This window comes from Crocodylus siamensis, chromosome 2, assembly GCF_052110815.1.
Source record: "Crocodylus siamensis isolate JL-2025a chromosome 2, ASM5211081v1, whole genome shotgun sequence".
Taxonomy (NCBI): Eukaryota; Metazoa; Chordata; order Crocodylia; family Crocodylidae; genus Crocodylus; species Crocodylus siamensis.
Genome location: NC_143396.1, coordinates 160877287 through 160902142, shown reverse-complemented (window position 1 = coordinate 160902142; position 24856 = coordinate 160877287). Strand labels below are relative to the sequence as shown.

General features: G+C 43.4%; 1 protein-coding gene across 3 annotated transcripts in view; it reads right to left on the bottom strand.

The window, feature by feature from the left end:
- Positions 1-24856, bottom strand: part of ADAMTS3 (ADAM metallopeptidase with thrombospondin type 1 motif 3) — a 275381-nt gene that overhangs the window by 180223 nt on the left and 70302 nt on the right. For all 3 annotated transcript variants that reach the window (XM_090031952.1, XM_090031953.1, XM_090031954.1), the window contains exon 4: positions 5251-5407. In XM_090031952.1, the coding sequence (XP_089888078.1) occupies positions 5251-5407 (157 nt within the window). The remainder of the gene's footprint in view (positions 1-5250; positions 5408-24856) is intronic.

Below are 24856 nucleotides of genomic sequence, written 5' to 3'. Positions count from 1 at the left end.
GTGTCTTATTGGGACATAACCCCAGTAAGGGAAAGAACAGGAACAGACAAAATATGGCCCACAGGCTGGATCCAGCCTGCCAAATTACTGTATCTGACCTGTGGCTGCTCCTCTGAAGAACTCTATCCAGACTGTGGCTGCCCACATGACCCAAAGTGGTGGGCAGGAACACAGCATGGCACTGGCCCAACCACATGCTGGGACTCAGGGTAGGGAAGGAGGTGCAGGGAGAAGGGGGCCAGGACCTATAGGTTATCTGGGCCCCACTGGGTCTGTGCTGCTCTGTGTTCCCCTTTTCTCCCTGTACCCCCTCCCCTGCCCCAAGCCCCCAGCATGCAGCTGGGTCAGGCCCTCCAGCCCAAAAAACTGCCCACCCCTAGGAAAGAAAGTATAAGGCATGAGTCTAGCACAGGCCATGAGTTTCTGGGCCCCACAGAGGAGAAGCTAAGATCAAGAAACCCAGAAAGCATGCACGCTGCAGCTTTGACTGTCTGCCCATGCAGTCTACCGTGAGCTGCATTTCATGAGGGTGGAGGCTGAAAGAGTACCCCTACACTTGACTCTTACGTAAGCTCCCTCTTGCACAGGAAGTTTCTGTCCTTCCCCAGCTGGGCACTGTGGGATATAGAAATGTTCTTAATATAAGCAGGAAAATCCCTTAGGTTTGGAGAAAAGGAAGGCACTGGTTTTCCTTGGCTGACTGACAGGCAGCTAAAGTAATCTTAGTTCAAGTACACAGAAAGCAGCATTGCTATCACTAAGCAGGTAGGGGAGGAGACCTACAACACCCCATCCCCTTCTCCCCCTTCCCTGAAGGCCCTTCATTGGAAGGCAACTTTTCTAGACTGCTTAAAGCAGAGGTATCTTCATCTTTATTCCCATTATTTCCCCTCTGTAACAGCAGCATGGAGTGTACAACAAACTTGTATAAGATGTATATGGATACAGACCAGGGTCCCAAGAGTGCTCTTTGGATAAGGAGATGCTGGACTTCTTGCCATGCATTCACCCAATCAAAGCCAACAGCTCCACATCTTGCTCCATCTTCAAGTATGCATAGGGTCTTGACCATTTTCAGGCCGAGTCAGCAAGGCTTATAAATGACTCAAAAGGCAAAAATATACCACTGATACCACTGCTGCAGCATAGACCAACCTATGAATCAGTTTAGTTCAATCATGGAACACCACCCTCTATGGGATAATGTAGCCATGCCAATTTTTATTAGGCCAACTCAAGTATCTGATGCAGTCTGGCCATGGCAGCCCACAACTCAGCTGAGAAGGAAGGTAAATGAAGACACAAAGATCAAGGTTGCTATAGCTAGGCTACTTCCAGTATGTAGGCTAGCTTAGGCATCTCTGCATCATACTGTAGTTTTCTACACAGAAATAGACTTCAGAAAGATTTAGTAGGGACTAGACTGGATTAGACAAAATCCTATGAAATCTTTTAGAGAAAGAAACCATCAAACAGCAACTGTTTATCTCTAGGAGGACTAGCTATGCAGCTAAAAAAATACTGCAAGAAGAATTTCTCATAGGGTAGATAAGAATCAACAATTTCTTTTAATAAAAAATATCAGATTTTTTATTTATATCTGATTTTTTAATTATTTTATTTTTTTGTTAAGATGCATTTTTTTAAATAAACCTATATAAAGATCGTTTTAATATAAAATTTGTTGAAGCTCAAAGATATGATCAGGGAATAGGGGTTATAATTTCTAATTATATACTATAATAACATGAAACAATATATCCATGTAATCTTTATATTCATATACATGAGACAATATATTTATGTAACCTTTTTAGTAAAGTTTTATAAATAGGTTACAACAGGCCATGGACTATACTAGGGGCCCAATCTTATGGGGTTCCCAGAGGCTCCTCTATAGATCAGTAAAGATTAAAGAAAACCACTCTACCCAATGGGACTCAGTGCTCAGTCTAAAAGATCCCATTAAACATCTCTGTGATACTTAGCTTCAGTTCTCAAACTGTGGATTTGGGTCTCCATAGATAACAGCCTTGTTAACAGCAGTATATGGAGATGAGAGATAACAGACTTGACTACCTACCCATCAGTCTCTCTGCAAGTTTGTGTATACACAGTCAAGCCCCTACCTCTCTCTAAAAGTGGAAAGTTTCAAGAAGTTAAATGAAGAGAGGATTGTTGGGGGTGGAGTAGATCTTGGCAAGGAGGAGTCTGGTAATAAATGCATGGAGGGAGGGGCAGCAGAAACAAAAGAGAAACCTTTTGAGCAGAATATTCCAGGAGTCTTGAGGGATAAATTTCTGAGTATAGCCTCTCCATCTATTTGAGTTCTAGTGCGGGAACAGTATGGTAGAAGAGAAAACCTATCACGGCAGCAGGTTTGCCAGGCCATAAAAGAGACCTGTTTGGGAATATTTCAGTGAAGTTCTTCTACCTGTGGGTAAGACAGGCATGCATACAAAATGCAAGTAGTGCAACAAAGAAATGCAAGGCATAGTTCCCTGAATGAAATAACACCATGAGAAGTGCTCCTACTCAGGAGGAAGCTGCTTTGACGATGATGAATGGAACATGTCTGAACATGCAGGATCTCCAGGTTAGTGAACTTTCTTATTTCACATTTCTTTCTTAAGGACTGCCTGTCTTCCCTGTCCATATCTTTTGGATGGGTTTCTGGACTACTTGAATGCTCATAAAAGTGTTTGAGCAAAAATATAACCATTACTTAATTGAACTATCACACTTTTAATGCAGTTGGGAGATAAAATAATGGCTGAAATAGGCAGATCTTCCTTTTACAGTTTCACTTCAAAAGTAGTATTGAGTGAAACGAGGAATACTAAATGATCAGTACTATAGTGACTGCATTGACTTCTTTTGTTCAGAAGGCTCCATCCTCAACATACAGGATTCTGATTATCCACCGTCAACATCATCATCGCTGTCTACAGTTTCAGAGTTACCTGCTAATGATACCAGTGTTCCAGTCAAATGTATGTGACACAGTATATCAGTGGCAACGCATAGGGCGTGCACCCCCTAACAGGCCGCGCTCTCCGCTTAGGTAATGGGGGGGCTGGCAGGAGCACTGCTATCCCCCCGTGAGCGCCAGCCAGGGAGTGGGAGCACCGCAGCTGCTTCCCAGTTACTGAGATTGGCTGCAGGGTGATCCTCCCCCTTGCCGCTGGGGGAATGGGGGACATGCCCCACTTGACTAAGATGGCACCAGTTGCCCATGTAGTATAATGCAGTATATAACCTGTGTAGCAAAAAAAAAAAAATATGCATAATCCAGAAACAACTATAGATAAATTTGTAATAAGAACCGGCAGATTACAGCAAGAGAGAGTTGATGAAAAAAATGTTTGATTTGTTTATGTAACAAACTCTCCTTTCCATATGGTTGAGAACATATACTTCATTGACGCAGTTCAGTCATTACAGCCAGGATACAGTCACTCAACAGAGAAGATATAGCAGGAAAATTGCTAGATAAAGTGTATGAGAAAGAAATTGAACAGTGTGCAAATAGTTTAGAGGGGAAAATTGGTAATCTGAGTGTTCATGTGTGGAGCAATGTCCACAATGATCCAGGAAAATGTGCTTGTGTGACAACAGAAGGGACTGTCTATCTTACAGGAACAATTGATACATCAGGAAATGCACACGCAGCACAATTCTTACAAGAAGTAGCAGTAAAAGCTATAACAAACTGAAACAAAATTCAAATGTCTAGTACATAGCTTTGTCTGCAAATGTATCAATGAGAAAAATCTAGAAGTGAAGAAAGCCCCAAGCTAATAATATATGGCTGCAGCACTCATTTGATTCACCTCTTAGCCAAAGACTTCAGTGTTCCAGAAATAAAGGGTAATGTTGCTGAAATTGCAAAATACTTCCATAACAACCACTTTGCAGCAGCTGCTCTAAAGAAAGGAGGAACCAAACTAATCCTCCCACAAGATATGCGATGGAACTCAGTAGTGGACTGTTTTAAGCAGTATATTGAGAACTGGTCTAATCTGATGTCAATTTGTGAACAAAATCATGACAAAATAGATGGAACCATCATAGCCAAAGTTCTCAATATTGGGCTAAAGAGAAATGTAGAATTTATACTGAGTATCCTGAAGCCTAGTAGGTAGGGAGAAAAGGCAGAGCACTGAATACAAACAAATTTGTTCCCCTCCCCTGTAACACACAAGTTGTAACATCAAAATGAAAATGTCCATCTCTTGAAGATTTCAAAAGGGGCTATTTGAGACCACCCTATGCCCAACTCTTCCCATGTATACATATATCATTATAGGAAGTTCAATAGAATGGAGATCCTTGACTTTTACCACACTGTGATAAAGTCCATAACATAAAATATTCAGGCTCTGCACCTCCTTTCTAATTATAAAGAGACACAATCCCTGAATCCTGATGTCTATACCCAGGTTTGGATGATTCACTAATATCACAAGAAGTTTTTTTCTGCCTTCGGAAGATGAGGGGAGAAGCATTTTCAGAATCGGCCAGCCTGTGTCGAGTGTTTCCAGTTTTATTTGAAAAAAGTTGTTTGTTCATCAGAATTTTGACGACCCAATCATTTGCAAAAAAGAAGAAAAATAAAACATCTAAGGTCTAACAGATAGGACTGCAAAATAATTATTTTCAGATGGACCGACTACATTGGCTTTAAAACAGAGGGCAACTCTTGGCTACATTAACACACACCCTCTCAGACAATTATTTTGAATTGAGATCATTAAAGTCACTACAGTAAAAGTCTTAGCCATTTCCACATTATCACTGGGAAGAGAAACCAACCCAAAAGTTTTATAGATTATTTCACCTTAATAATGGTGTTTTTATGTTACACTCACATGAGCAGGCATTTCTGTTTCCATGTCTCACAATTGTTTACCCAATTATGAAAAGAACAATCCTGCTATCACTGATATTAATAGGAGTTTTGCCACTGACTTTAAGGAGAATAGGATAAGGCTTCTGAAAAAGCCAATCATATTACAACATTCCAAAAAATAACAAAATCATATGGCCAACTTCTGCTCTCGCACATACAATAACTGCTATTAGAAAAAATATATACCTCTATTTGATGGGGGACTTCAACAAAACATTTGAAACTCTTTGTATTTCAACCGCCTTCAACTCTATATTTCAAACAGCCTTTTCCAAAAACTAATATATGTTGAAGCTATCTGAAATAACTTCCTAAACCATCATAGACATGTGCTGTACCTTGTGTTTGGAAGTCTTGAAGCACATCAGTGGAATCTTGTGTTACAGCTGATCTCCTGTAGACCACATGAATTCTACCCTTCTCTTCCTCCATTTGCTTGCCTTTTTCCAAAGGTTCGATGAAATATTCATCCTTATCGGTTCTTATCATTCCAGCCTGGTAAAAGGAAGAGCACAACAAATGTTAAAAAACATTTTTTCTGACTTGACACATTTATAAAGCTTCCACTGACATTGAAGATGTATGAAATATACACCGTTCAGACACTGACCAAAATTGACAGGGTAATGTACTGCAAAATAAATATTTTGTTGGATTAAATTGTTTGGGTGTTTGATTGGATACAGAATATTTTTAGGCTTTGATAATTTTGACCTGTGATTTTCACAGGTGTAGCAGTCATGTAAGGACATCTATTTTACTACAGTGTAGTCACCATATAACCCATGCCAGAAAAACCACATGCCTGTCAGCTCCATAGTGTCCATCCATATAGGTGAAAAGTTCAGTCAAGCCTCTTTTCCCTGTACCTCTCTCCTGCAAGGGCTATAAATTAGATTTACAGACACAAGGGTCGTGTCTATATGAGATGCTATTGCACAGTTGTTATTGAGCATTTCTTTAGAACTTGTATAAACAAATACTAAAGAAATGTTCAATGCCAGCGAATGCCTTTTTTGTGACATTACGCAGTAGCATCGCATCACTGTTTTTGCCACATAATGCAACTGCACAGTAGTATCAGACTACTGTGCAATCAGCTTCTCATATACACACACCCAAGGCTTACTTTTCAGCTCCTACTGGCAGCTGTACCTACTCAGAATGAATTCACTGGAACAAGTTATATAAGCATAAAAAGGATGTAAGTGAGACGAGAATCAGGTTCATGATCAATCAGGCAAAGAGCTCAACACTGACAGTTGATTGTAAATCCCAGCAGGCAATGATGAGAAAATTCAAGCAAGGTAATCAAAGAAAATCATTTTTAAGAATGTCCTCATCTAAGCTCTTGAGTTCTGACATCATTTTCAGGTCACAACATAACAAGCATATATTCTCTTTGAGAAAGCCTGAGATGCGGTGAATATGCAGGAAAAAAAAAATGGTACGTAGATTATTTGTAGATACTAGGGAAAGAGCACTGGGATGTTATATTCTGAGCAATCTACTAGAGAGCTTCAAACGGCATAAAAAGATACAATAAACTATGACACCCTACATAAAATATACCTTCAAAGTGAGATGACAAACAGAAACAAGAGCTTTGCACCTGACCCTCTATTGAAATGGTTTCCCAGTTCTCACCCAATCTATACAATACAATTAGTCCCTTTATCTAAAAAGTATGTGTTCACTGCGTAGTTATATACAAATGTGAGAATACTGCTCAAGTCATATACGCTCTTCGTCTACAGGCCGGGTTGTTGTCATTCACATGGGAGGAGGTAAGAGAAGTGGAACAAACACCATGTCCTCTCCCTGCAGAAGTTTACACAGCCCCCTCTCCAGGCAGTTTGAATCTGCTGCAACAAAGAAGCTAAATTAGTTGGTGGGGAGGTGGCACGACTAATGAGCAAAAATTATCCAGACCTGGGACACAGCCTTGAGAGCCCATTTCTAGACAGTTTATCCAGTGTGCCCAAGAGTTTATGAAGCTGGTGTGTATATGTATGAAGAGGAAATCCCTTGCAATGGCAAAAATTATTTCTGCAAGCATCTCCTCCAATTTGTAAAGCTTTACAGTCCATTCGCACAGCAGTCAGTTAAGTACAGAGAATGAACCAGCAAGTAAACAGAATGTTAATTCCCAATGAAGAAATAAAATGCAGACAGACTAGGATTCGGGGTAACCAAAGTCACAGAGTTAAGCACTGCAACTGCTGTACTAAGGTACCACAGGAAAGGTAGCATTTTAAAAAATGTAAAACAAAGGGTTGATTCTGGCTAACTCTAGAATAGGGACTACCAAAGGGGAAAAGAGTTGTAAATTCATCTGACAAAGCACTGCAAACTCACACTTTGTATAAACAAGCTTCTTGTTTTTTGATGCAATAACCTTTGAGTTGCATATGGGTTCTTCTGTTTCCAGAAAGCAAAGAAATTTAGTACCAGATTTCTGTTAGTGTTTCATTATAACAGAGGATCTAAATGTGTGCAAGCCATTAACTGAAAAGTTATAGTTCTTACTGTAACTACACTGCACATATTTGATTCCATATACAGTATAAGGTACAGAATGAGAGAGAGATTCTCATGAGTACTAAACTTTTACAATTGGGTACAAATTTTCTAATTGCTTTGGTGTATTGAATACTAAGCTCTTTTAAAAATCTAGTCATTGGTTTAATGCTAGGTAGAAGGGGCCAAGCAAGGTAAAAGGACTCTAAAAGGGCCCACTTCTACCCAGAGATCTCAGGCTTTGGGAGTGGAAGCTACAGGAGACTTTCTAGCCTGCAGCATTTCTGGATCTCAGGGTGCTGAAGTTAAAGTCCCAAGAGCTGTGTGAGTTACTCTGGGGACCTCTCCAGCTCAAGATTAGAAAGGTCCAGAAGATGACCTCTCCATACCTGGTATGCTGACATACATAGGGAAAGTTATAATTACAATGTATAACAAAAGCTTTGAATTTCTCAGAGTTTTGCAATTTAAAGCTCTGAATCTTAACAAGGTTATGTAGTGGGTATTCCTTTTTTCCAAAAAATAGAAAAAATGTTATTTCAGTGCAGTCTCAAGACAGTTTGTAGTTTGATTTACAAAGGTATAATTCTGGAATTCACTGACTGGGGAGTGTCTTTTTAAGCAGTTTTATTCTATTCATAAGAACATAAAACACACCGGATAGCCTACTTAGTTACCATTACTATGCACTGAAATTAACAGGTTTGCCTTCAAACAGAGGAGACTCTGATGTAATAGATGAAGAGTCCTATTGATTAATATCCAATGAGATTATTTCACTTCCAGGAGTAAGAGCTATGTCCAGCAGTTTTAGGAATGGGCTCTATCTTCTAAAGTACTAAAGGAAAACATCTGAAGAAAAAAAAAGTGGGAGTTATTCAACTGCTATCATCAGGGCTAGTCAATAAAAAAACTGATCTGAAGTATCCACACTTTCTAATAATAATTCATACTGAGGTACAAAGGCATCCTGATTTCATTTCCTCTTAAAGATTAATTCAGTTTCCAAAATGTTTTACTGCATGAAGAGTATTTACTTCAGTTTATAAGATTCAAGAGCCAAACCACGTTTTGCCTGCATCATTCTTAGAGTTTCTTTTAATTGAAATACCCCAACTGTATGACTAAGTTCACTGAAATAATAAAAGTCATCTGTTACCATTATTTAATCATTTTAGTTAATACATTTCTTAAATGTTAGCTAAATTATATAACTGTAAATGTTACCACTTAAGTGATGTTATGTTTTACTTGTGCAAGTGGCAGTAATCATTGTGATTTTTCAGTTGCAATAAGTTGAGCTAACATCACACTATCAGTCAGTTCTTCCTTTTTATAATTGAGTAAAACAACATTATTATATTGGGAATGAACAAGTCCCTTTGCATGTTAATGGCCTATTTTCTTGCCATTTTTCTAGGCCAATGTGAGTTTGTACCTACAGTTGCTATGTTACTGATGTAAGACCTTATTTTGGCATGGGGATTTTGTTTAAATAACCCATTTTCTCCAAAGCTGTTTGCCTAAGGCTTGGAAGTAGTTGCGTCCAAAGGCAGTGTTGCAGTCCAGAAACTAAGGCTGGCTTCCCTTTCTAGCTTTAATTCACGTGGGTTTTTTCTTTTATGTGTTAAGTCTACAAAGAATAAAGAAGATCACAATTATGTTATTTATAATGGGTGCGCCTTTCTGCAAAAGGAATAAGAATAGCCTTCAAGAATCAAGGACTATTTCAACTTTATTTCTGCAAGTGCTAACTGTAAAGCAATTTATGAACAGACCTACCAAAAAAACCCCACCCCTTTAAACCTCCAAATCATTTACTATACCTCAAAAAGTCTCTTCCTAACTCTAGAGGGAAAATAATAATAACAATGCTATTTAAGAGGCAGGGGGAAGGAAAGGGAACATTCTTTAAAAATCTAATTACTCCCTAAAGTTAATAATATCCACAGAAAACATTTAATTTCACATAACTATGCTAAATTAATCACATAGTTCAAAAGCTGAAATACAAGCTTAAAACAATAAAAACAAAGCAGGAACATGTCATTGATTCAGGATAACTTGCCATGCAAACATATCTCACAAACAGAACAACCTCGAAATCTATAAAGCATATTCTACTCTGGCTTCAGTATCATCTGGCACAAACACTGTAGCACAAATCAGACTTTTCCATAGTAGTCTCCTAGCCTTGACTTGCATCCGGATTGCAAACAGATAGTTAATACTGTGGTCTTGATTTAGTTATTAATGCAATCTGAATCAATGAGAACATTTGTAAATACACATTTCCCAGTATTTAAAAACATCCTACTGATGCACTCCCAATTTTCTAGTTAATGTTGAATGACAAAGACTGAACAACTAGACTGGTAGCAATAACTCTAGAAATTAGTAAACCTTACATACATTTCTGGCCTAGGCTTCTGCTTGCATGGTCACCAACTGAAATAAAACTCAGTTATGTCACAATGTTTATCAATGGATAAAGCTATTCAGCTCGGATTCACTTACTCAAACCTGACCCTGGCCACTAACGAGTGAGAGCTATTTCCCATTTAGCTGCCTACGAAAAAGGAGTTCAGTTGCACAGTTCCATACCAAAAACCCTATTTGAACTCAGCCGCCAAGAAGGACACAGTGGAAACCCAATTTATTAAGGTGACTCACAATAGATCCAAAGGAGCATGAGTCCTTGCTCAGCTGATCAAGGTATAAACTGGGACGCAATCATTCAGGCGGAAGAGTCAGAGGCAGACATATGTGATGCAATGATTCCACATCACTTAGCATACAGTTGGCTGCAGAAACTGGCATGCCTTCATTATCTTAGCCCACTAAGCCACAAGGCTCAAGTAGACCTCTAAGCTATTAGAACCAGCACACTTGCCAACTGTCTCTACAGAAGCCAAGAACTTCACAACCAGCACTCCACGCAGAGATGGTTTGAGACGCACAGATGCTTGTCTATTGGGAAAGAAAAACTACTGTTCATGCTGTACAACGCACTCCAATGGGTTTTAATTCATTTGTAGCAGCATTAAAAATGGAGCCACCTGAAGGAAAAGGAAGGGCTGCCCTACAGAGGGAAAGAGCCTAAAGAGAGAGTTTATGCCACTAGGGACACCGTTTGCCCTGAGGGCAAGTGAAGCTGCTTTGGAGGCAGCCCTCTTTGTAGTGGGAGGAGTGATGTAACCCCAGCAGGGTTTGAATGACAGATGTTAGCAAAAGCCCAGGGAGAGGCCTGGCCTGGGATTGGCTGACAGGCTTGCTTAAAAGAGGGGATCAGTTTTCCCTGGGTGGAGAACAAAGGGGAGAGAGGGTGAGAGACAAGCTGGAGACCAGGAAAAGGATCTTGCCAGGGCTGCCCTTCCAAGAGCCCCTGCAAAGCAGCAGCAAGAGGCTGCACCAAGAGCACTACCGTTCTCGCTGCTTTTCCCTGGGAGTCCTGCTGGGGCAGGCACAAGAGAGGAGCTGCCTGTGAGGAGACTCCAAGCCTGGAGAGACCCTCCTGCAAGTCCCTGTGTGGCAGGGTGAGTACAGCAGAGGAAGGGGTGCAGGGCCAGGGGGAGACTGCTGGAGACTGCCCTGGTGTTTCTCCATGAGTAAGAAGGCCCCAGGGAGGAGCAGGCTCAGGTGCTGGAGGGAGCCCTGGGCTACAGGAGCAAGGACTGCTCCAGCCAGCAGAAGCCCCAGGACAGGCAGGGCCTGGGAAAAGGCTGCATTTGCCAGGTGCTGTGAGGCTGTACTGAGCAGGGGAAATGCTCCAGCCTGCAGCTCAGACCCTGCCCCATGCTGAGCCAGGGTAGGGTTCTGGGCAGGAATCAGCTCTCTTGCAGGGACCACAGAGAAGCCACCACCTGCTGCACAAAACCCCTGAAGCTTGAAGGGGGATGCCAGCAGCAGGGACTGCCCATGGCTCCTGTGCAGGGACACAGATACAGTCCTGCTTTCTGAGACACCCCGCCAGGGGCAGTGCGCACAGGGTCCTCAGTACACAGTGTACAAGTTACAGACTGTGTAAATAAGTTCTCAATGCATATTGCATATTAGTTGGAGTATCAATGTACTTATTTATTGGTTCCTCAGTTATTGTGGGTAATTTTTATACCTTCCCCTAGTGTAATGTGTATCCAAAAAGCATTAACCCTTAAGCCACCATCACCAGGTCACGTGGTGCAACACTTGTTTTATTGCATTGGTTACGTTACCTTGTAAATAATTAAATCCTGAAAAAAGTTTTATAACAGTCTGTAAGGTTCTTTGATTGTAAGGGGAGGCCCTTTGCTTGGGGACCCTGCAGCAGCTACCCAGGGAGCTGAGCAGGACCACTGGCTACCGGGTACCCCAGGATCCCATGATTCAGGTGAAAGCATGGGTAGCATCATGCACAGGGTTACACATTTTTAAGAACACCTCAAAAAGGAGTTATAAGCACATTCAGAGCATTACAGCTATGTCTTATACTAGTTTACTCTTGGATTGCAAGTCTGCCGTGTTTGGCATGCCCCCTGCACCAACACAAGGGCTTGCAACCTCTCAAAAGCAATCATTGTCTTAAGACTTACAGACCTATTATGATGGTGCTTCAGCCTGCTTGCATGTTAGTAGCAGAACCAGACTGGTCAGACACAGGCAACATGGAAACACCCCATCACTGAAATTGCTGTTTCATCTGAAACATCTTCAAAGCAGGAGGCAGGCTCAGCCCAACCTCCCTGTGGCAGAACCTTTCTGAAGGAAATCCCCTCAAAACATTTTGGGTATTTTTACTCCAAGAGTCACTCTAATTAAAGTGTCCGGAGTGTCTTGTATATCAGCATCCCCCTTCAAAATGGTGGCAGGGGAGCTTTATCTAAAGCTTGTCAAATGAAACACGGGGATGCTGATAGATGAGACGTGCAGGCTGGCTGGAGCGTGCTAATTAGCATGCTCCACCAGACTCGATTAATTTTAATTGAGTCTGCTCCGACGTGCTGCAGCCTCCTGGCTCGTGTACAGGCACCCTTTGTCTATATCCTAATAGTTCCTCTAAATAGTTTACCTAACTCCGAAGTGTGATGCTTCATTTTCCATTAGGGGAGTTTACTCTGGAGACAGCAGCAGTTAGAGCTGGTGCTACAGAGCCCTTTGACTTTGTAGCAACCTTGAGCTTTTATGTGCCCTTTGGCACAAGGAAAGATCTATGGCTTCTCCTTCCCCTTGTATTAAGCATCTTCTTGAGGAAACTCAACTTGCTCTCTGGCAGCAGGGAGCCTCCCCCTCCCAGTCCAATCCAAGCAAGGGTCACCTCAGCCAACCTTCCCTCTGACAGGAAAGGAACCGGGCAGAACTGTTAATGCCAGGGCTTGGCAGGATTGCATGCGTGTGGGTGTGCATGTGATGACACTACAGTATTTAAGACTGAACTTGGTCCTGCTGAACACTTGCTAGGATTTCACAGTCCAATATAAACAGGAGTTTCTGAAAGGAGTATCTTCTGCTGGGTCAGCTAATGGAGCTGGTCCTCTGGAAGGCTACCAGATTACATGAAAACCAGGACAAAGAGTTTTCAGTGTGATCAGACAAGTTTTTCCTCAAAAAAATTATTTCTGGAGTTCTCTAATATCTGTTGCCCTGTTCAAGGCCCACATACAGCCCTACCAGAACTACTTATGGAGCTCTATTCTGTGTAGAAAAAGTAATTAAAAGGGAGGAAACTGACACACACAGACTAATGCGTACTAAATCTAGTGAACATTCTGCAGTGCTAATAAGGCACTGAAGTTCTGTAATGCTCTGACAGCCTGCCAAGACAAAAGGAGGCAAACTGTATACCCCTTATGCTTACACTTATACAAATGGTGCTCGTGCCATAGAAAAGCCGAAAATGGGTCCACTACAGTAGAGCCTTCAGCATTGATCACAACAACCCTGACCAGTTTCTTCTTCATCAGGATGTGACATGTAGCACCAGTATCTGTCTTACCCATTTCTCTGTTGCTTTTCCTCCCTCACCTGGTCTTTTTAGCTATGCATTTTCAGGCCCTTTTTCCCTTTGTGCTCAGCAAGTGTTCAAGAGTCTCATCACATTACTGCAAATCAGAAGATGCTGCACACAGCAAGTTTGGATTCCACTTGTCTGTCCATGACTCTTTTGGCATATTCTCCAATGCTGTCTTCATGATAAAACTACAGCCAAACTACTCTGTCCTATCCATCAAGGAACATGCAATTATTAAAAAGATCAAAGTTCCGTAAAAAGTGTCAATCTTTGAAACAGCAAAGCAAAGCAGAGGGCCAGAGAGGAATGATCTGACACACTACAGGTATTTCTGTCTGCTTGAGTTCCCAGTCTTCACCATTCATGTTGGGCTCCTCATACCAATCCCTCTTCGAAGGCATGCTGCAAGCTGTCACAGCCATCCATGCATGCATTCACCCATGCAAGTACTACTGATTCTCCATAAAACATAGGCTCCCCTCCACAGCACAGCTTCTTGAACTCTTCTGTGGTTCCCACCTACCTTCCCCTTTGGAATGGTGGCTGATGAAAGCAGGAGATGATGGGATTTAAGCAGCAACTGTGTCACTTGCATGAGCCATATAACTGTGCCAGAAGTCTGCCTCTCCTCAGCTTGACCTTCTTTTCTTTAAGCTTTTAAAGATGATTATTTATGCAGAAGGAGGGCCCAACTGTCCACTTTCATTAAGTTTACATTACTGGCAACCCCAAGGAATTCAGTCGAGTCAGGCAGTATGAGAGGAAAACGGATGGATCCTGAATGCCGCAGCATAGCCGGGCAATTCTTTGCCACGGACTGTAGGGTGAGGTCACTGACAGTGCTGCTGAGCTGCCAACAGCAGCAACTGCTGCTAATTTTGCACCCCTCCCTGCCCCAATGTTTGTACCCAGGGTTTGTGCCCCACTTGCCTCCCCCTACCCCCCTTACTACTGCTAACTGAATGAAAGACAACTTAGGCAGCTATGTCAGCAATATTCAATTTTAATGTAAAGACAAAGTATTTGCACTATTGTAATTCCACTGACATCAATGGAGCAACATACTGCTAAAAGAATCTGACTCAGTCTGCATTCCTACCCACAACTGGACAGATTTTCAAGACAGCATTGTAGGATGCTGGCACCTGGCCATCAGAGGACCATTCTTGAAGAAGAAATTAGGGTTAGTGAAGCAAAGTAAATGAAGAGTTCTTAGACAGCATGCTTATTTAGCATGCCCTCACTTTCTTTCTTGCCCCTGTTCTCCAACTTCAAATCCTCCTCTACCTTGTCCTTTGACCTTGGACATTTGGAAGCCAGCTCTTTTTTTTTATGGATGGGAACTGGTCATCCCCAAGTATTCTTAACAACACCTATATTTTTGCTCTTGCTTGCCTCTAATCCAGATCCTACAGCTCAGTCAACTCTGCAAACCCTAAACATGCTCTCCGAGAAGTTCAACTCCAAGGTTTAACTGTAAACAGGGTGTTCCAGGTAAGTTTCTTCAGAATGCACCTAGAGGATGCCACAGATTAATTTTTAAATATCCACCATCTCTCCCTTCCAGCAGAAAAATCACATGGAGGCAATCAATAGTATTTTGCTTCATTTTTCTACCTCAGTCCCTGTAAGAAATCAGAATCCATCTCCAGTGGAAAAAATGGATCAATAAAGGAAGCCTACAGTTTTCTAAACAGATAAGAGAAAGGAGTTATACATTCCACCTTTAAAACAGTCATTGCATTTTCAATTGGATCAATACTGAAAACTGCATTTCAATGCAGAGCATTTCTTAACTCTTAGCCAGTAAAAAAAAAAAAAAAAAAAAAAAAGCAAGCAAATGCTTACAGCCCATTTTAAAAGTCACAGCTTGAAAAAAAGCAGTGCAGTGGATTTTCAAGGAAGTAGTGGAAAATGTTATCCACAGAATCATACTTATGAGCACATACAGTACAGTCTAATAACTTGGAACATTAAACATTTTACTATTTTCCTTGCAAATTAAATGAAATCTTAAAGTGTATAATAGTTCCATCCAGCAAATATAAATGGGTCGGCCTACACTGCCATACACTGGCCTACACATCAGCCTACGCTACCATAGCAACATGCTCCGGCGACATAGTGATCATGTGAGTCTGCACATGACTGGCAGCTATTTTGCCATAGCAGCACACTCCCCTGTTAGTGCAGCGCTACAGCAAAATAACGGCTAAAACTAACCACGTGACACACACGGCGCAGTACAAGCAGTTACTGCGCTGTAGGGTGATGTGCCCAATATATAATTTCAAGTTGTGGTTCCAGGAAGTTTGCCTCATTATAATAATTTTCAATAATACCTAAAATATAAAAACAAGATGATGACAAAACTATTAGGAGTGCAATGAAGAACCCTTTGTAATCCGTGCCAAAGTCAAATGGGTAGAGCCTGGAAATAAATTAGTCTCTTACCAGTGATGTTTCACAATAAGATACAATTCAGGAGATCTGGATTTCATTTCTAGTTCTCATATAATCTGTGACTGACTATGATCAAATCTTCTGTGCCCCAGTTGTCCAACTGTAAAGCAGTTCAATTGTCCCCAGGCACAAAACAGCACTTCATGAACAAGCTAGTGCCTGCCTCTTTTCTGCCTTTTCTGCTACCTCTGTTGTTACATGGCACCCCCATCACTGGGGTCATCTGAATGTCTTACAGTGATTAATTACCTATCAATAGAACTTTTTCTGCACACCCCAAATCCAGATGTAATGGTGGATAACACTGAGATAAATGGGAGCAGGAGCATCCCTGACTGGAGTTCACATTAAAAGGTCACTGGATAGAAGGCCATTTCTATTCTGGCATGAAGAACATACTTAAAGAGGTTTCTTATAACCCAGGAAGTGTATTACTACTTCACTCCATGTTGGTAAAGCAAAACCTAAAACATCATCATTAACTTCAAAAAGGTGGCACAAATAATAAAACACCATCAGAAAATTCAAAATGATATAAAAAAATTGGAATTTAAAAAAACCTACAAAAAAAGGTTAAATAAATGTGTTATTTACTGAGCCAAAACCAACAGTATTTAGAGGGGAAACATGATTCTATATAAATACACATAGGATATTAAATGCAAGAGAGGAAAGAACCATTCAGAGGAATAAAAACACTGAGGTATGGAGAGAAGTTTAAGAGTGGATACATTGAACCTGAATAGTAGGGAAACATTCTGGGTGGGATTTTGAAGTCATTTAAGGAAGCTGGATGCCCAATACCTGGTGACTTTTAATGCTTAGGAGCTCCATACCATCTGCTAAGGTGAACCATCAAAGTGGAACAGCACTCATAGGGAATTAGTATATGTAGGATGGTGTCACATGGACAACTTAACGCTTACTAGTTAAAACACAAAAAGTTGCACATTCAAGCAGTTTAGCATGTGTTAAATGCCCTTGCGGTGCTGCAAAGTTGTTCCCTTCAGGCAAAGGTTATCTCCTAACTTGTATCTGAGCTTGCTGCATATTTAATGACTGCACTATTCAAGACACTGCAGCCATCAAATATGGAACACCACCACTATTCACATATTGTAGCATTCACTGGCACATTAGTGATAACATTTACCATGCACTCTACCTTAATATTGCCAAGACCACATATTGTTATAGCTGGCATGCTGCATAATCATATAATGTAATAAAAAACCTTCTGATTAACTGTCCACTGAAAAGAACAAAGAAGTCCTCTCCAATCAGCACATGACACTGAAAATCATTTTCAATGAAAACAGCCAAATACGTGCCTACAGTAAAAATACAGGCTAAAGGAAAAATACATATTTGGATAGAAAGCTCTTTGGATCACTAGCAATGCCAATTTTCAAGTACTATTTAATTTTTATTTAAAAAAAAAACCCAAATGTTAACATTTTCCTGGAATCTTGGTGTCATTTGTGATTTTGTGGGTTTTAACAAATCAAATCTCAAAGCCAGAAGAAGAAAATGCCAATTGTGTTCTTAAAAGCAAGCTAATTGCTATATTCCTGTGCAGAAGCAATCTTTAAATGGATGGAGGGAGAAAAGAGGAAGGGAAGGTTGGAAAAAAAAGCACAAAGCCATTTAGAATCAAGGTGTTAATTAACAGCTGTCCCTTAATATTTGACATTGAAATCAGAAGAAATGGACTATGTAAGATGTGCAAACTAGAAATATAATATTTACACATTGTGGCATGGCAGCTCCATGTGTCAGGTCTTGGGATCAAGTGTAAAAGGTACAGAGATGCAATCTTACCTTCACTAGAAAGAATATCTTGCCTCCCATTCAGACTATGTTTCTCCCTCTTCCTCTCTCATAAAGACTCTCATTGATTCTTCACTTAAGAAATGCATAAACCTCTCACCTTCAAAAGGTACACTGCAGGTATCTTTGATTCCTGCTTCCCTTCTTGCTCTCCCATCCTCTATTCAAGGCTTTCCTCTCCAATTCCTTAATTTACATACCCACTGCAGGACATGAGATTGGTCAAACAAGACCTACCCGCAACAAACCCGTGCTGGCTATCCCTTAGAATGTTAGCCTGGGCCAGTCCATCAAGGATGGCCTCCTTAATAAACTTTTCTAAGATCTTCCCCAGGATAGAAGTCAGGCTAATGGGCCTATAGTTAGCCGGATTCACTCTCCTCCCTTTCTTGAAGATCGGCACCACATTGGCCTTCTTCCAGTCTTCGGGCACTACACCAGAGCACCAGGAGTTTTCAAAGATCCGTGCCAGGGGCTGGGCTATGACGCTCGCCAACTCCTTGAGTACCCTGGGGTGCAGATTGTCAGGGCCAGCTGACTTGAAGGTATCCAGCTTCTCAAGGTGTTCCTTCACGAGGTCAGCATTTATGGAGGGTAGGGGATCCCCCTCACCCAGATTTCCCTGTCCCACAGCAGGCATGGGCGTCCCATGGGACTGATGAAAGACTGACGCAAAGTACCTATTTAATAGGTTGGCTTTTTCCTGGGCGTCAGTTGTCAGTTGCCCCATCTGGTTTAGCAGGGGTCCAATGTTGCCCTTGCTTTTTCTCCGGCTCCCCACATATCTGAAAAAAGACTTTTTGTTGTCCTTGATGCCTGAAACTAGTTGGAGTTCAGTTGCAGCCTTGGCTTTCCTGGTTTGCTCCCTGCAGGACCGGACCAGCGCGGAGTAATCCTCCTTGGAGGTGAATCCCGTCCTCCATCCTTTGTAGGCTTTCCTTTTTAGCCACAGGAGGTCCGCTAGGTCCCTGGAGAGCCAGGAGGGCTGCTGTGCCTTCTTGCTGCCTTTCCTCCGTGTTGGAATAGATTTAGCTTGTGCATTGAGGATTGCTTCCTTGAGAAGCAACCACTCTTCTTGAACTCCCATCTCCCTGGGGTCATGGTCCCTGAGGGCCTGACTGACTAGCCTCTTGAGCTTGTCAAAGTCGGCTTTTCTGAAGTCAAGGACTTCTGTGTTGCTGACTGACTTGCCAGCTTTACGGCGGATGGTGAAGGTGATCAGCTCATGGTCGCTGTCACCCAGCTTCCCATCGATCACTAGGTCGCCGATTAGGTCGTCCCCCGTAGCCAGTACCAGGTCGAGCAGTGCTTTGCCTCTCGTTGGCCCATAGACTTCTTGAGTCAGGTAGAGGTCATCCACGCACGAGAGAAAGCTTTGCGACCGCTCGGATTTTGCTGAGTGATCTTCCCAGGAGGTGTCCGGGTAATTGAAGTCACCCATGACAACCAAGGTCCTGGAGCAAGAGCCCTCAGTCAGTTCCTGGCCGAACTCCTGGTCAAGCTCAGGACTTGGAGTGGGAGGTCTGTAGTAGACTCCCACCGTTGTGTCCCCTGTGCCGTATTCCCCACGAATTTTTACCCAGAGGGTCTCTAGTTGTCCATGCCGGTCGCCAACATCAGCTTGCAGGGACATGTAGCTTTCCTTGACATAGAGAGCTACACCCCCGCCCCTTTTGTCAACACGATCCCTCCTGTACAGGGTATAGCCCTCTATACCTGTGGTCCAGTCATGGGTGGAGTCCCACCAGGTCTCCGTTAAAGTAGGGCTGGCATGCCAGTCAACTGACCAGTGAAATGTTGTCAATTGACCAGTCATATTTTTTGACTGGTAAAAGATTATAACAAATTTAACAAAAAACCTACTGTTTTGTAGTTTTCTTGGCAGGAAAAAGATTTTTTTTGTTTTTGATACATTTCTTCATGGAAAATTTGTACTTTTTCTGTTAATATTTGGACCTACTGGCAATCCTTTGTTGTTTGTTTGTTTACAATTTTTGACTGATATTTCATAGAATTATAGAAAATTAAAGTTGGAAGGGATTACTGGATGTCATCTAGCATAACTCCCTGTTCAAAGCAGGACCATCCTCAACTAGATCATCCCAGCCAAAGCTTTGTCTAGCTGGGTCTTAAAAACCTCAGAGAATGGAGATTCCACAAAATCTCTGAGTAACCTGTTCCAGTGTTTTACTACCCTCCTAGTGAAAAAATTCTTCCTAATATCTAATCTAAACTTCCCTTGGGGCAACTTGAGACCATTGCTCCTTGTTCTGTCATCTACCACTGAGAACAGTCTACCTCCATGCTCTTTGAAAACCTACCCTCAGGTACATGAAGGCTACTCAGTCTTCTATTCTTCAAACTAAATAAGCCCAGTTCCCTTAGCCTCTCATAGGTTCATAGTTTCTAGGGTCAGAAGGGACCTGAGTAGATCATCTAGTCTGACCCCTTGCCATGGCAGGAAAGATTACTGGGATCAAACGACCCCAGCAGGGTGTTCATCTAACCTCCTCTTAAAGACCCCCAGGGTAGGGACCAGCACTACTTCTCTTGGAAGTTGGTTCCAGACCCTAGCTGCCCTGACTGTGAAGTGCCACCTGATATCTAGCCTAAATCTACCCTGTACCAGCTTGTGACCATTATTCCTGGTCACTCCTGGCAGTGCTCGGGGGAACAGGGACTTCCCCAGTGCCTGCTGATCCCCCCGACAAGTTTGTAACAGGCCACTAGATCCCCCCTCAGCCTTCTCTTTTGGAGCCTGAACAGGTTCAGGTCCCATAGTCTCTCCTCATAATGCCTGCCCTGCTGTCCCCTGATCATATAAGTGGCCCACCTCTGGACCCTCTCCATGTTGTCCACATCCCTCTTGAAGTGCGGCGCCCAGAACTGGACGCAGTACTCCAGCTGCGGCCTGACCAGTGCCGCATAGAGGGGAAGGATCACCTCCTTGGATCTGCTTGAGATGCATCTGTGGATACATGACAAGGTACGGTTGGCCTTCCTGACTGCCTCCCCACACTGCCGGCCCATGTTCAGCTTGGAGTCAATGATGACTCCAAGATCCTTTTTCACCTCTGTGCTGACAAGAGGGGAGTTCCCTAACCTGTAGGTATGGTGCCTACACTTGTTGGTGTTGAATCCCATCCTATTCTCGTCCGCCCACTCTTGTAACCTGTCTAGATCCAACTGTAGCCTATTCCTCCCTTCTAGCGTGCCCGCATCCCCCCACATCTTAGTGTCATCAGCAAATTTGAACAGGGTGCTTTTTACCCCCTCGTCCAAGTCGCTGATGAAGATGTTGAACAGTGCGGGCCCGAGGCCCGAGCCCTGGGGGACCCCACTGCCCACATCCCTCCAGGCTGAAAATGACCCATCCACCACCACTCTCTGGGTGCAGCCCTCCAGCCAGTTGGCAACCCAATTGACTGTGTGGGTGTCGACACCACAGTCTCCCAGTTTCTTAATGAGAACAGGGTGAGAGACAGTGTCGAAGGCCTTCCAAAAGTCCAGGATGACTATGTCCACTGCTACCCCTGCATCTAATGATTTGGTGATCTGATTGTAAAAGGCCACCAGGGTGGTCTGACAGGACCTGCCACTGATGAACCTGTGTTGGTTGCCCCCAAGCATGGAAACCCCTGCTGGCCCCCCATGGATGTGTGCCAGCATAATTTTCTCCAACAGCCTGCCGAGGATCGAAGTAAGACTAACTGGCCTATAGTTTCCCGGGTCCTCCTTCTTCCCCTTTTTGAAGATGGGAACCACGTTGGCCCTCTTCCAGTCCTCTGGCACCACACCAGAGCACCACGAGTGCTCGTAAAGCTGCGCCAGGGGTCCTGCAATGACCTCGGCCAGTTCCTTTAATACTCTAGGGTGGAGATCATCTGGACCAGCTGACTTGAATACATCCAGTCCCTCCAGAAGGTCCCTAACTAGTTCCTCACTAACCCTTGGCCCAGGTGTGTCTCATAAGTCATGTCCCCCAGCCCCCTTACCATTTTTGTTGCTCTCTGCTGGACTCTTTCCAATTTGTTCACATCCTTTCTGTAGTGGGTGGCACACATCTGAACACAGTACTCTAGATTTGACTTCACTAGTGCTGAACAGAGGGGAATAATCACTTCCTTTGACCTGCTAGCAACACACCTACCAATGTAGCCCAGTAAGCCATTAGTCTTCTTGGCAACAAGGGTACACTGTTGGCTTATATTCAGCTTATTGTCCACTGCAACCCCAGGGCCTTTTCTACAAAGCTGCTGACCAGCCAGTCAGTCCCCAGCCTGTCCTGGTACATGGGACTGTCTGTCCTAAGTGCAGGACTTTGCACTTGTTCTTGTTGAATCTCATGAAATTTCTTTAGACCCAATCCTCCAACTTGTCTAGGTCTCTCTGAATCCTAGCCCTATCCTCCAGCATATCTACTACTCTCACCAGCTTGATGTCATATGGAGACCTGCTGAGAGTGCACTTTATGGCATCTTCGGGGTCATTGATAAAGACACTGAACAAAACCGGCCCCAGAACCAGCCCCTGGGGCACTCCACTTGATACCGACTGCCAACTAGACATCAAGCCATAGATTACTATCCTCTAAGCCTGATGCTCTAGCTAGTTTTGTATCCACCTTACAGTCCATTCAGCCAACCCATACTTCCTTACCTTGCCTGAGAGAATATTGTGGGAGACCGTTATCAAAAGCCTTGCTAAAAAAACAGGTATACCACATCCGCTAGTCTCCCCGTGTTCACAGAGCCAATCATCTCATCGAAGAAGACAATCAGGTTGGTCAAGCATGAGTTGCCCCTGGTGAATCCATGCGGACTGTTCCTAATCAAACACAGAGGGAGATTATTCCAATAAGGATGGAAAGGGGGAAAGGGGCCAAGAGGCTTCCTTGGCTGACCAGAGATATCCAGAGCTGCCTAAGGGCAAAAAGGGAGGCATATCAGCAGTGGAAACAGGAAGAGATTACTAAAAAGGAGTATGCCTCCTCAGCTTGCAGTTGTAGGGAGGCAGTTAGAAAGGCCAAAGCTACCATGGAGCTGAGAATGACATCCCAAGTTAAGGGTAACAAAAAATTGTTTTTCAGATATATAGGGAGTAAAAGGAAGGCCCAGGGTGGAATAGGATCACTACTGAATGGGCAAAAGCAATTGGTGACAGACAGGGAGGACAAGGCTGTATTCCTCAATGAGTTCTTTGCCTCAGTCTTCCTAAACGAGGGGCAAGACAAGTCTCACAATGGGATTGTAGAGAGGCAACAGCTGGGCACCAGACTACCAAATGTTGACCTTGAGATGTTGCAGAGTCACTTGGAAGGACCAGATGTCTTTAAGTCAGCAGGCCCGGAGGAGCTCTATCTGAGGGTACTGAAGGCACTGGCTGATATCATTGCACAGCCACTGGCAAGAATATTGAGCTCTCATGGCTCATGGGACAGGTCCTGGAGGACTGGAAAAGGGCCAGTGTGGTCCCTATTTTCAAGAAGGGGAGGAAGGAGGATCCAGGCAACTACAAGCCAGTCAGTCTCACCTCCATCTTTGGCAAAGTCTTTGAAAAGATTATTAAGGCTCATATATGTGAGAGCCCAGCAGGAAAAATTACGCTGAGGGGAAAGCCAGCACGGGTTCGTAACGGGTAGATCATGCCTGACTAATCTAGTCTCTTTTTATGACCAAGTTACAAAACACAGGAGTAGGGGCTGATATCGTTTACTGAGACTTCAGGAAGGCCTTTGATACGGTATCCCACCCCATACTGGTGAACAAGTTAAGACGCTATGACTTGGATGATTACACAGTCTGATGGGTGGCAGATTGGCTACAGGGTCATACCCAGAGGAGTGGTGCTGGATGGGTCAGTATCGACCTGGAAGGGAGTGGGTAGTGGTGTCCCTGCAGGGCTCGGTCCTCGGTCAATGCCTTCATCAGTGACTTGGACGAGGGAGTGAAGTGTACTCCGTCCACGTTTGCGGATGATACAAAACTGGGGAGAAGTGGACACACCGGAGGGCAGGGAACAACTACAGGTAGACCTGGACAGGTCGGACAAATGGGTAGAAAACAATAGAATGCAATTTAACAAGAAGAAATGCAAAGTGATGCATTTGATGCAAAGTGATAGGGAGGAAAAATGTCCAGCACACCTACTGCCTAGGAAATGACCTGCTCGGTAGCATGGAAGCGGAAAGGGATCTTGGAGTCCTAGTGGACTCCAAGATGAACATGAGTCATCAGTACGATGAAGTTATCAGAAAAGCTAACTACACTTTATCAGGCATTAGCAGATGTATGACAAACAGAGCCAAGGAGGTGATACTTCCCCTCTCTCAGGTGCTGGTCAGACTACAGTTGGAATACTGCATCCAGTTTTGGGCGCCACACTTCAAGAGGGATGTGGATAACCTGGAGAGGGTCCAGAGAAGGGCCACTCATATGGTTAAGGGCTTGCAGGCCAAGACCTACGAGGAGAGACTAGGGCACCTGGACCTCTTCAGCCTCCGCAAAAGCAGGTTGAGAGGTGACCTTGTGGCTGCCTATAAATTCATCATGGGGGTGCAGAAGGGAATTGGTGAGGCTCTACTCACCAAGGCGCCCCTGGGGGTCACAAGAAATAATGGCCATAAGCTAGCAGAGAGCAGATTAGGAGTGGACATTAGGAGGAACTTCTTCACAGTTAGAGTGGCCAAAATCTGGAATGGGATCCTGAGGGAGGTGGTGCTTTCCCCTACCCTGGGGGTCTTCAAGAGGAGGTTGGATGGGCATCTGGCTGGGGTCGTCTGAACCCAGCACTCCTTCCTGTCTATGCAGGGGGTCAGACTTGATGATCTATTGAGGTCCCTTCCAACTCTAACCTCTATGAATCTATGAATAATCACCTTCTTCTCCTCAAAGTGCTTAGAAATGGATTCCTTGAGGATCTGTTTCATGATTTTTTCCAGGGACTGAGGTGAAACTGACTGGTCTGTAGTTCCCCAGATCCTCCTTTTTCTCTTTCTTAAATATGGGCACTATGTTTGTCCTTCTGCAATCATCCAGAACCTCTCCTGATAACCATGAGTTTTTACAGATTATGGCTGGTGGCTCTGCAATCTCATCAGTCAACTCCCTCAATACTCAGGAGTGCATCCCATCTGCCCCCATGAA